At 39.2% G+C, this 13,686-nt stretch overlaps 1 protein-coding gene across 6 annotated transcripts in view; it reads left to right on the forward strand.

Annotated features, from left to right (window-relative positions):
• CRIM1 (cysteine rich transmembrane BMP regulator 1) overlaps positions 1-13,686 on the forward strand; it is a 301,489-nt gene that overhangs the window by 164,674 nt on the left and 123,129 nt on the right. For all 6 annotated transcript variants that reach the window (XM_084625219.1, XM_084625220.1, XM_084625222.1 and 3 more), the window contains one exon: positions 5,727-5,909. In XM_084625219.1, coding sequence (XP_084481345.1) covers positions 5,727-5,909 — 183 coding nt within the window. The remainder of the gene's footprint in view (positions 1-5,726; positions 5,910-13,686) is intronic.

The raw sequence follows: 13,686 nt of genomic DNA on the forward strand, positions 1-13,686 counted from the left end.
ATGAGGAGAGGCTGAGGGAACTGGGATTGTTTGGTCTGCAGAAGAGAAGAATGAGGGGCGATTTGATAGCTGCTTTCAACTACCTAAAAGGGGGTTCCAAAGATGATGGATCTAGACTGTTCTCAGTGGTAGCAGATGACAGAACGAGGAGTAATGGTCGCAAGTTGCAGTGGGGGAGGTTTAGGTTGGATATTAGGAAAAACTTTTTCACTAGGAGGGTGGTGAAGCACTGGAATGCATTACCTTGGGAGGTGGTGGAATCTTCTTCCTTAGAGATTTTTAAGGTCAGGCTTGACAAAGCCCTGGCTGGGATGATTTAGTTGGGAATTGGTCCTGTTTTGAGCAGGGGGTTGGACTAGATGACCTCCTGAGGTCCCTTCCAACCCTGATATTCTGTGATTCTATGAGTGAATACCTACAAGCTTCATGGAAGCTATTTAAATGTACCATAATACAGGCTCAAACTAAGTGTAAACCCCTAATTAAAAAAACACCCAGTGATGGGACCAAAAAAAAAAAATACCCACCATGGCTAAACAATAGAATAAGAAGTAGTTAGAGACAAAAAAACATCCTTTAAAAACTGAAAGTCAGATTCTAGTGAAGAAAAATATAGAAAGGGGCATAAACACCAGGAACTTAAGTATATAAGTATGATGAGGCAGGGCAAAAAAGAATTTAAAGAGCAATCATCAAAAGACTAAAAAAATGTTGCTGTTAGTTTTTGTAAGTATATCAGAAGGAGGAAGCCTGCCAATTAGTGTGGCCCCAGACGATCAATCTGCTAAAGAAGTACTCAGGGAATACAAGGCTGTTGTGGAGAAGCTAAATGAATTTGCATCGGTCTTCACTGCAGAGGATGTTGGGAGATTCCCACATCTGAGCCATTCTTTTTTGGTGAAATATCTGAGGAACTGCCCCAGATTGTGATGTCATTAGAGGAGGTTTTGGAACAAATTCATAAATTAAACAATAAGAAGTTACCAGGACCAGATGGTATTCACCCAGGAATTCTGAAGGAACCCAAATATGAAATTGCAGAACTACTAACTGTGATATGTAACCTGTTGCTTAAATCAACCTCTGTACCAGACGACTGGAGGATAGCTAATATAGTGATGATTTTAAAAAAAGGCTTTCTGAAAGTCCAAGTATACTGTATTAAATAGTAGGGATAAATGGTCACTTTTCACAATGGAGAGAAGTAAATAGCAGGGTCCTTCAAGGATCTGTGCTGTTCTGCATATTTATAAACGTTCTGAAAAAAGGGGTGAACAGTGAGGTGGCAAAATTTGCAGATAATTCGAAATTACTCAAGATTGTTAACTCCGAAGCTGACCTCAGAGTTACAAAGGGATCTCGAAAGACTGGGTGACTGGGCAACAAAAAGGCAGATGAAATTTGGTATTGATAAGTGCAAAGTAATGCATAGTGGAAAACATCCCACCTATATGTACAAAATAATAGGGTCTAAATTAGCTGTTACAACTCAAGAAAGATGTTGGAGTCATTGTGGTTAATTCTCTGAAAACACCTGCTCCATATGCAGTGGCAGTCAAAAAGCTGACAATGTTAAGAACCATTAGGAAAGGGCTAGATAATAAGACAGGAAATATGATAATGCCACTATATAAATCCATGGTACACCCACAGCTTGAATACTGCGTGCAGTTCTGGTTGCCCCATCTCAAAAAAGATGCATTAAAATTGTAAAAGTACAGAGAAGGGCAGCAAAAATTATTAGGGGTATGGAACAGCCTCCATATGAAGAGATTTTCAAAATACTGGGACTGTTCAGCCTGGAAAAGAGATGACTAAGTGGGGATATGATCTACATCTAGAAAATCATGAATGGTGTGGAGTCAGTGAATTAGGAAGTGTTGTTTACCCTTTCGCATAACACAAAAACCAGGGAGCACCCAAAGAAATAGGGGTGAAATAATAGGCAGGAGGTTTAAAACTAAGATTAGGAAGTACTTCTTCACACAACTCTGTCTACCTGTGGAATTCATTGCCAGAGGATGTTGTAAAGGCCAACATTATAACTGAGTTCAAAAAAGAATTAGATAAGTTCATGGAGGACCCCATGCTCTGGGGTCCTGATCCATGACTACAACTCGTAGGCATTATGGTAATGGAACTCATAATAGATGCTGTTGCCACCTCATTGTGGCTGAGGTATCATGGCAGTGAAGGGCACAGTGATATATTTGAAACTGACTATTTTAAGTACATTTTTAATTTAAAGAAAATGGTTGCCCTATTCAAATCATTCTGTCTCTCCATCTTAATTACTTCATGATAAATATATTATGGCAAACTCAGAGCCTTGAGAATTATATACCCATAAATCCTGTCAAATCCTGATGGTGCAAAGATGCAGATTCATAGTGAGATATTTATTCCAATTTTTTTCATTAAGGACATTTACCATCTTTTTTTCAAGATTACAATTATTGTTGTTTGATATAGTTTTTTTTTTTTTTTTTTTTTTTTGCCTTTTAACAGTAAGTAGACATTCTCGACAGGGAATTTCTCTGCTGTCCTAGTCAGGCATAGATTCAGGGCTACACTCAAAATCAGTGAAATAATGAACAAGTGGATTAAAGACCTTTTTATTAGCACTTTCTCCTTTTCAAGAAACTGTTTTTAAATGCTCAAATAAATTTGTTAGTCTCTAAGGTGCCACAAGTACTCCTTTTGTTTTTAAACTAACAACTCAGAGTACATACAATTGTAATATTTCACAAATCTTTATGTGAATCGCTTTCTAATGAGGTCATAGCTAGTTTCCTGGACACAATAGCTCTTATGGCATTTCCTCTTCTGGTCTCCCCCTTTCTCTGTTTTTTATAATATGCCTTAAAGACAGAGAAACAGACCTATATAAATTAAACATCAGAATCGCTAAGAGAGAACCAGCTTCAACCTCCAAGTTTCACAGTAGCAGTCCTACTGCATACCTTGAGACTGGAGTTGAACATAGACACCTGAGTTGGGGATATTTAAAAATGTCATTGAAATGCAGTAAAATCTTAAAGAAAACTTGTCTTAATGTTAGAGGCGCATGAAGGGGAAAAAAATCTCTAACCTCACAAATTAAGATGTTTCGTTAATTTTACTGCTTTCTACAAAGACCTGCTAATTCTAAATTTTAATTTAATTATATGATACACACGCATGCACACACATACACACACAAAAGTTAGTTCTAACAGTCACTTCACAGCCAACAAAATCTTAGGCCAAAACTTACCTTCAATTTGTCCCAGGGGGCAGTCTTGTGAACAAAGCTGGGGTGATGTGATCTTGGTGGCTAAGGAGATGTGCTTGCTGTATTCTGGACTAACTGAAGCTCTTTTAAAACTTGACGTGATTAACTATTTAGGATTCCAGGATTGTCACCTGTCTGTGTCACTGCAGCCTAGAATGTCTGAGTCAATGTGAAGCGATGGAAACAGCTACAAGCATGGTTGAGAGCTCTTTTTGTTTAGAATATCCACAAGGTTCAAGGATCACTGCGATTCATGATCTGTTACCATCCATTGTTTTAAGTTCTCAGCTATTTTGACTTTGCAAATTACACCAATGCAGTGTACAGCTACGGTAAGGCATGTATATTTGCCATCCCAAGAGCTCTAAACCATTGTTACATCAGAAGTAACACAATGAATTGACACCATTACTGTATAGCAAAGTTGCATGCAACAATTTAATTGGTTGGATGAAGGCGAGGTTACAGATTATGGATTACTTGGCCCAAATGCCACACCCATGTGGCAAGTATGGGCTTCCATTTACTAGTGCTTTATATATGTTAAATTGAAATAGTACATCTTGTAGATTATGAAGCCGTACATCATTCTATCCAGGTTCATGTATGGTAAGATGGGGAAATTGTAGATAGAAGAGGTGTGTGTGGTGTGTCCAAAAGACATGAGGAATCCTGAAGGACCCCAAGACTGTGAACCAGTTTGACGAGCTAAAGACATATGCCTTCAACTAAGAATGAAGTGATAGTGGTTGCTAGATATGCACCCTCTTCATGAAATAGTCCCAGTTTTTAAAAACTCTATAAAATGTTAATTAAAAAGTTCTACTGTAACATATATGGCATATACAGAATATGTGGTAATGTAAAGTGGTGCAGTGGTTTTGTTTATTTGACTTTGGGATCACAGCATTATTCATGAATTAGTGGGTCATTTCAGATTATCACCATTCATATTGTGGTATTACACCATATAGTCACACATATAGAAAAACTATATTTTAGCAAAGTTTTTAGAAGTTGTTAGTTAATTTGTATTTTTATATCCATCCACCTGTAAACTTAGGCTGCAAGTTATACTGGGAAACTAACTTTGGGCAGGTCTCTGATAGAAAGGAATGTTACAGCTCATACATTTTAGAAATTTCTACATGGTATCTAAAATTAAACAACATTATGGATCAGGTGTTGCAAATTAAAGTCCAATAGCGCTTCCTTCCCCTGGCTGCTCAGAGAGATTCCCCTTGCCTACCATGCGCCTCTCCCCAGCTGGGGGAACTGTCATTTTATCCCCTCTATCTCCCATCCCATCACTATCCTTGGACCCCTCACCTCCCTGCAACCTTTAAATCTACCTCTTGTTCCCCCTCACTCTCCTGACCCACCATTCATAGTGTCCCTGATGCTCCATACAGGCCTGTGTCCTGTCCAGCCCCTGAACCATAAAGTGGCAGCAATTTTGCCTGTGAGCATGGCGTCAATCTCATTGAAAACAGTGGGAGGTGGCAGCCAACTTTATTATGTGCAGCCTCACTTCCACATGCAGATAGACTGCAAGGAAAAAGCAGCCAACTTGTTGACAGTAATGGGAAATGGTGGTCATTTTAAATAAAGGAAAATTTGTCAGTTGACAGCCTTTCATGTTTTCATAAGCAGAGTTGTGATAAAATCATGAGAGGTGGTAGTACTGATAACTTGTAACTAAGCAAGACTAGAAAGAACTGATCAACACCATTGTAGAGGGATAAGTAAATTTTAATTCTAGTCAATACTCAAATTATAAAGGTGCAGAATTATGTTTATATATAATCTTGCTGCCCTGGGAATGTTTTTGAATAGTATTTAACTGTCTTCCCACTGAAGAAACAGACCCTCAAATATTTTATGTATTTGAAAGATCACAAACTCTAGGGGAAAATAATTGTTTTGGGAAAAAAATACAAAGCTTTGTTTAAAAAAGAGACATTTTCTCTCACTGTCTCTGTATCACTTTGTGTCACCGGCAGCATGAGTTTGTTAAACTTCAGAGTGGACTGCAGAGCTCATCTTTTCTCCCTGGCCTATAATGAGTTGAGTGATGGGTAGTAGTGGCATTGGTTCTCGTGGAGATTCTGCTGCGGGCAAGGTTAAATTAAATGTAGTTGCTGGTATTTTTGGTCTTTGGATAATTGTTGGGCATATGCTTGTTTTTTAAAAGGGCTCTCAAGAGCTTCAAAACCTTTGAATGGGTGCTTTTTCATTGTAAAGTAATAAGAATAAATGGATGGCCATATTTGGAATTCACATTTTAAAATTACTTTAAGATAGTAATTTCCTTTTTTCAGCACAGCCTTTCACCAAGGATTTTTGGTATTTTTGCTAGGGGCAGATATTCTTATTAGAGAGAATTCTTCTTTGTTTATAAAATTATTTAAAACTACAAAATCCACTTTTTTTTTCTTTTTATTTCTTTCAGAAGTGAAGCCAGCTTGCATATTTAACAGTGTGGAGTATTATGATGGAGACATGTTTCGAATGGATGCCTGTCGTTTCTGTCGATGTCAAGGTGGTGTCTCGATTTGTTTCTCAGCCCAGTGTGGTGAGCTGCACTGTGACAGGTACTACGTGCCAGAAGGAGAGTGCTGTCCAGTCTGTGAAGGTAATTTTTTTCTTAATATTCACTTATTACAGCTGCTCTCTCTTATTTGTCTTTTAAGTGGTGATTAGCTCTCTGAGCCAGTGTGCATTGTCACATTTTGTCATTCTAAAGTTTTGGCAAAATATAGATAGTGTTTTTTTAATCCAAATGATCTTCTACAGTTGCTGGCTGCTATGTTTGGTGCACTGTTTCCACTCTAGCCACAGCTATCTCATGCCAGGTACAAGCACAACCGTAATAATTAAAAAATGGCTTAATTCCTCCTGAAGGCCTTGTATCGCGGAGGCTGCTCCTTGATTCTGTATCCACACAACTAGATGGACTGCTCTGTTGCACAAGTCTCCCATTAATTAACACTCTGCCAAAAAAAACCCCAGACTTCCTTCTGCCTTCTGTCAACATGACACGGATTTCTCTGCTTTGCATTTATGGCGGTTTATTTCCAAAATGGGTAGGCATATGGAATGCTTGTGGTTCCAGTCTGAGAGTGGGTTGTGCGCTCTCTCTCTCTCTCTCTCTCTCTCTCCTTGATAGCCGACTTCTCTGTGTGCCATGCTGCTATGATCTCTCTCATTTTGGGTGACTCTCTCATTGGCCTAAAAAGGATTATATAGGAAGTCTCACATTAATCTCTGGCTTGCACCAACACTGAGACAAGAAATTATTTGATGCATCCTTTGCCAGCCATGTCTCCAAGGACGACTACCACTCTTAGGTGGTTGAAGCTGCCAAAACTTGAGTTTGTTGAGATCAGGAAGCAGAGAGAGAGCTCTTTGAGTTATTGGGTGGGTTGCTCCAACTTTGTTCCTTTTCCATTACGCTTTTAGAGGAGTTGATCCAGATGAGTTCTGAATTGCCTAGCTTGAGCAGCTGCTCCTTAGCTAAAGTGTTCAGTATATTCAGTATGTATTGGTTTGGTCCTGTAAAGTCCCTTAGGGTTTAGGTCTTGTGTTTCTTTCAGATCACTTGTGAGCAGGTGAGATAAGCCAGGATGCTTAATCTAACCATGTCCAGATTTGTACCTGAGGAGGCTGGAGACAAAGCATCCTCAGTGGAGGGGCCTCAAAAAGGAGATGGCGCTCTCCCGTTGATCTGACAGAAACTCATGTTTGTTGAACATTAGAGCATGCTGTGAGACTCCTTGGTTTGTCCAGCTCGTATTGGTGGGCTTGTTTTGGCTTGTTTGAGGGGTTTTTCATGGCTGTAGGATGTGAATGTATATTGTCGTGGTCTTTGTGACATGCTCTTATTTTGTAATTTATTAATACACATGCATATGACTAAGGGCAGGTCTACACTAAAAGAGCTACATTGGCGCAGTTGCACTGCGTCTGGTGAAGAGACTGTGTGCTGACGGGAGAGCGTCTCCTGCCAACATAGCGCCAGTGTGGACAGCGCTTAGGTCTCTGTAATTTGCGTCGCTCAGGGGGTGTCTTTTTCACACTCCTGAGTGACATAAGTTAGATTGATTTAAGCATTAGTGTAGACGTGCCCTAAGAGTCGAGATCTGAGTTCTGTTCCTAGCTCAGCTGCAAAATTAGTGTGTGATATTCGGCAAGTCCCTTAAACTTTCCTAGCCTCGATTTTTCCATCTGTAAATATGGATTTTTCAGTTTCCTACCTCACACTAGTGGTGTAAGGATGAATTCAGTAAAGTTTCTAAGGTACATTAAGATCTATAGAAGAAAGGGGCTATACAAGTTAAATGTTGCTGTTGTTACTTAGGTAGAAATATTTAATTGATTACAGCCTGGAGAGTACTAAATGTGCCATGTGACAATATACTCTTTCAATGTTAACTCTGGATCCAGTCATGTAACCGTTTCTCACCTGAATGTGTATTTCTTACTCACATGAGTAGTTCTCTTGAGTCAGTGGTTCTCAATCAGGAGTACACAGAGGTCAACTGGGGGTAGGTCAACTCATCTAGATATTTGCCTTATTCAGTGTTTCTCAATCTGGGGGTTGTGACCCCGATGGGCTTCGTGGGACAGTCACAAGTTCAGGTTCGGGGAGTCACAAGTTCAGGGCTAGCGTTAGGGGGTGGCAAGCAGGACAGTTTCCTGGGGCCGCGTGCCACAGGGGACCCTATGAAGATAAGTTACATGTTTCAGCCCCAGGTGGCAGGGCTCGGGCATAAAGTACACTGAAATATAACTGCAATATTTATCCTCCAATAATTTATTTTATAATTATTTGGTAAAAATGAGAAAGTAAGCAATTTTTCAGTAACCGTGTGCTGTGACACTTTTGTATATTTATATCTAATTTTTTGTAAGGAAATAGTTCTTTAATTGAGGTGACACTTGAGGTATGCGAGACAAATCAGATTCCTGAAAGGGGTATAGTAGTCTGGAAAGACTGAGAACCACTGCCTTAATTGGATGGGGTTTTTGCTTCAATGGGACTGTTTGAATGCATAAAATTTCCAGGATCAGACCTTATAAGCATAAACATATATATGTCAATTAAAATTAAACGATATTTGATTAATGGTGTGGAAACCGCTCTCTCTCTCTTTCTGATGATTGTATGGTATGTTCACTGTTGTATCTAAATGACTTTCATACACTCAAACATAGGGGCCACTTCTCTGCCAGAGTTACAACACAAAGAAGGTGGCCCATGATCTCTCTTGTTTACTGAAAAGTTGGTACTACGTCATTTGTCAGCAACTTATTCTGATAAATGGTTCACTACTATGTTAGGCTGCTTTTAAAAAAATCAGATTTACCTTTTCTCATCTGAGACACTGCAAATGGGACTGCCAAGTTAATTAGTTTTTATTCTCTCTTAGATGTTGTGAGTTAGGATATCAGAAACTTCAAATGGAATTCTCTTGGCGTGACTGGTTCCTGGTAGACAGGATACAATAGATAATGATTAGACAGTTGTCAGCAGAACCCCATCTCTCAGATCTGGTTTTTAGTCTCAGCTGTTTTTTAATTTGGCCTTGTCTGATACAACAGTCAGGCTCTTGCTTCATTTGCCTGGTTGTCTGACATTGATCTTGCGTGCTGCTTATATGCCTCCTTTTCTGGTATGGCTTCCCATATCTTGATGTCAGGGAAGTATGGGCTCTGGCTTTTCAGTAACTGGCAAGCAAAATACTTGTTCCCTTCTTCTGTAAATCCCTTTTGACTCAGTTGTGTCCTTTTGGGTGAGGTTAGGTGTTTGGCTCTCTCTAAGGGATTATAATTTTACTACTTCTCTTGGTGTGATAGGGCATGCCCTGCTCCTGTCATTTTTGCTGTCATACGTTGTTCATTGATCTTCCTTTTGGAGATATCACCCAGTGCTTCGTCTCACCACCTTTTACGTGCTCATGTAGCCATACTATTTACACAGACATTCAGCATAACTACCTTTTTTTTATTCCCAGGTGGTAGAAGTGGGAAAAGGTCTCTCCACACAGAGAGCTCCCTTTATCAGGCCTAGCTAGCCTTTTTCTCTCTCTTGATTCTCCTCCACTGTGCACTTCCTTCTGGTGCTCTTTTATCCAATTTCCTTGTCAATAGGCTAATTAGCTTATAAAATACCTGGCCCCAATCTGATCTGGTAATCAGGAACTTCCTTAATCAGGCTCTCTGGGGGGACTAATGGTTTAAACAGTGACCAGAGTGCTAGTTCAGTTGCTGATTTCAAGCACTCTGATGCAATTTGGTATAAAACCTCTTACAACCCCTATCTTAATCAATCAAATTCTGTCCACAGGACACCTGTCAAAGTTAGCTGTCTCAGCTCCTTGTATGATAACATTTTTCTTTTTGAATTTCCAAAGTGGTCTATGCTAAACAGAAGCTAGAAAGACATCAGTTAATCCTCAGTTGGTGCAGATGTTACACATTATTACTTACTTCTATTCTGAGTGTTGGGGATTTTTGGTGGACTGTCTTTTCCTCAATGTTTTGTTTTCTTGTTACAGTTGCTTATTTTGTCTACTTACAATTTTCCTGATTATTTGAACTGTTTCTTGATGGATCCTCCGTGCTCTTTGCCTTTACTTTTGAGCTCACAAATAGTGGTACAGGCATCTACCAATCTTTCAAGACCGAAATCTTTCTGCAGCTTCTGCAATTCCTCCAGAATTTCTTTGGAAGCAAGGAGGAGTGTGGCCATTGTTACACCCCTTCAAGGAGTGTAATCTACTGTCCCTGAGTAAGCAAGACTTGCTCTTTACATCCATGACAATATGCATTGCTTGTGGAAGATCTCTCGGTGCTCTCCTTCTGCATTTGTATAAAGGCTAGTCACAGTCCCGCCCATAGAGTTTTATGAGAAGAGATATCTCCTTATTCTTTTCCAATGAGTATGGCTTATATTGGTTTGGGGTAAGAAAAATTAAATAATTACATAAAACCCCCGTAAGTTTAAAGAACATTACGGTTGCAAAGACAAGACCTCAAAAGATAAGAATTACCAGAATTAAGCTGGTCTGTGCAGCCTTAATTTTGCCTCCTTGTGTTTGTGCATTTTGATAGTATTGGCCATCATTGTATAAAAAGTTTGTGGCAGAATGAGGTGAAGAGCTTAGCAGTCCTGAGTTTCCAGTCCAGTGCCTTGACCAAAAGAGAACATCCTTATTTCTTTTAAAGAATTTTGCTGATTTACCATCTTGTGCACTGAATGAAACAGATGTCCGTAAAAAAAGTACTGTGTGATCATGTCACTCAGTTGCATCCAGTTTTATCGCAATGAATACCCACACAAAGTGGAAAAAATCTGATAAGTTCAATAACTTTTGGGTGCTTGACTTTGCAGTCTTAATGTTCTTTTAATATATTTTTAGTGTAATTTCCTAGGATTTGGGGAAAAAAAAGAAAAGAAAAATACATCATATGAGACCATAATGATCCCCATATAAGTCATTGGTGTTTTAGATTATTTTTACACAGAACCTTTAGTTGCACAGCTCATATCTCATATCTTTAGTTGCACAGCTACAGGAGTAAGCAATAGGAGTAGTAAACTGTTATTTGTGAACTAACCGTGAGAGGGAAATGGAAAAGCTACTTTATCAGTGGTGTACACAAGCATTTGCTGGAGAGTGTTGAAATGGTGAGTCAGGGTTTGTAAACTCTTTGTATGTTCTGGTGGTTATAGATGGCACAGCCAAGCATATAAGTTTGGCACATTCATTCTGCAAGATAGTGTGATTATAAGTGAGACTTGGGCATACCACATTAGAGAGAAGGTTCTATTTTTGGCTCTGCCAGAAGAGATCACCTACAACCTACTTTTTAGAACATATTTAATATATGTTTAAATATAATATATATTTAAAATATGTAAAATGTGGGGAATGATATCTGACTGTCACTTAATTTAGGGGTATGAAGACTTGTTCAATAATAAGGGGTATGAAGTGAACAGAATTATTAAAACTAGTAAGTGGAATAGGTGAGACTAGAACTCGCAGTCTCCTGGTTCCCTGACCAGCTCTTTTCTCAAAGGGATAGTTACTGTTACACTGTTCCATTAGAACTCAAGCTTTGTGGGGCTGTGGAGCATCCTCAGTGCAGATGGAAGGTAGTGTGGACGTGTAATATTTTCAGTGCAGATAAAATGTCAGTGGGGCCCCTGAGCATGCTCAGTGAAGAACCAGTATTCAGAGATTTGAACTTTTTAGAGGCTTGCTGTTAAACTTTTGTAAATGGTGAGATGTGCAAATGGTTATTTTTCAGGTCTACAATTTAGCCAAATCCAGGTAGATTTTCATGGGTACAAAAAAAGGCAGCTGTCTGACTCCAGTGTTATCTCCTGCCAACATTAAAGTTCTTGTTCCAAACCAGAGAAGCACTAGAGCTCTTCAAAGGACAAGTGGGATAATTTTTTAACATTATCAAAACTCCCTATTTTCCCGTAACCTCTGTTTTGGAAATGGCTTAACAATTTTCACTGACACATAAGGGGGGAGAGGGGAATCACAAACCTAGCATACAAATTTTCAGTCTAAATGGTTACAATTTGGCAAAGTTATGAGCAACTGAAAACAGGGGCTTATAATGGGAAGTGCTAGGAAACCTTAACTATAGGCATTGCTATAGCTCTCCCTGTAATGAAACCAGGGGGTTAGTCTTCTGAATACAGCTGTTTGTATCTTTATAAGGGCAGCCGATGAAACTTCAAGAAATAACCCAACTTTCTCATTGTTGGTGGTATCACTCATTTCGACTCCTTTGTTCTTGGAGATAAGACTGTTTTCTCTTCAAATCCTTGAAGCACATCTATGGTCTGGAATTTAACCTAGGGGAGAGGAAAGTTTTTATCTCTGCACAGTATTTGGGATTTGCTCCTGTTAGTTGCTAGTGTTAACTATTAAAATGTTGGCTATGTCTCAAATGTAGTGCTAGTTTGAGTTATTGTGTGTTTTGTAATCTAGAATTACTGCTTGTTTTTTATATCTGATGTAAAAAATTATAATAGAGATACATATGTTTCCTTTTTGTGTTTGTGAACAAAATACATCAGCACCGTTGCTAATTTGGATGAGTTGAGTACATTCCTGAAGATCAAAATATACTTTTCTTTGTAGTTGTGGGAAAGCATATGTAGAATAGCATTATGCACTTGCATGAATATTGAAGAGAAACCTCAGTATGAAGAGGTATGTTCCCAAACATAAGCATGATGATTACAGTAACATGCCCTGAGGCACACGTATCTCATTTTCTTTAGTAACAAGGAAGCAGGTCTTGGAGTTTTAAATTCCAAGAGATGAAACTGTGTTGTAGAGAGTAATGCAAATAACTGTTAAAACTTTGCACTTGACCTGATAGGGCAAAGTAATGTCATTGTGGCATGTATGTCTCTGTATTATGCAAAAACCGGGGGGATACAAGGAGAAAAAAGGATTTTTCTACAAAAGGCACTAAGCACGCAATCTGATGTCAATGCTAAGTCCCAAAAAGTATAGGGGAAGGCTTACTTTTTATGTCCTAAGGTCATGGGGTGTTGTTAACAACATAACCAGGTGGTTTACAGGGTGAACTTGTCTCACCAATGTAAATTCATGGCCTTTCAACAGTTAGAAAACAAAATGCAGTCTGTTTGCTAATTATACACATATAATATACAAAAGTATAAAAAAATAGAGTTAGGTCCTGAAGTATGAAATCTAAGTTTGTATTTTTGTGTATGCTTATTCTACATGCAGTTTAATGTAGAAGGTCACACTGTTTTGGAACCTAACTGATTTGTTAGCAATCCTCATAGTACATAAATTGGAACAATCTGGAAATCAGTCTCTTAACATGATGTTTTTAATATTCTAGCATTCACTTGCTAGTGTCCACTTTACTCTAGTTAAGGGTGCAAAATAGTTTGTTATAACCCTGTTTTCTCTTCCTTGTAAGTTTTTACCAAAAAAAAAAAAAAAAAAAATCTTTTCAGCCAGAGGTGCCAACTTTCTGGTTTCCCCAGGGGTGATCATCCCCTGCTCCACCCCAGACCCCACCGCACCTCTTCCCTTGCCTGCACCACCCCACCTTTTCCTGCCCTGTTCTGCTCCCTCTCCTAAGTGTGCCCTTCACTTGCTTCACCTCTTCCTGCCCCAGCTCCTCCCCCTAGCACCTCCTGCATGCTGCTGAACAGCTGATCACCAATGGATGTGAGCCGCTGTGGGGGAGGGGGAGGGGCTGATCAGCAGGGCCACTGGTGGGTGCTGAGCATCCACTGTTTTTTTTCCTATGGGTGTTTCAGCTCCAGAGCACCCACAGAGTCAGCACCTATATTTTCTGCTGAATTTGTCTAAATTGGTTGTATTTGAAAGTTGGGG

The sequence above is a fragment of the Lepidochelys olivacea genome, assembly GCF_965140295.1.
Source record: "Lepidochelys olivacea isolate rLepOli2 genome assembly, chromosome: 3".
NCBI classification, from domain to species: domain Eukaryota; kingdom Metazoa; phylum Chordata; order Testudines; family Cheloniidae; genus Lepidochelys; species Lepidochelys olivacea.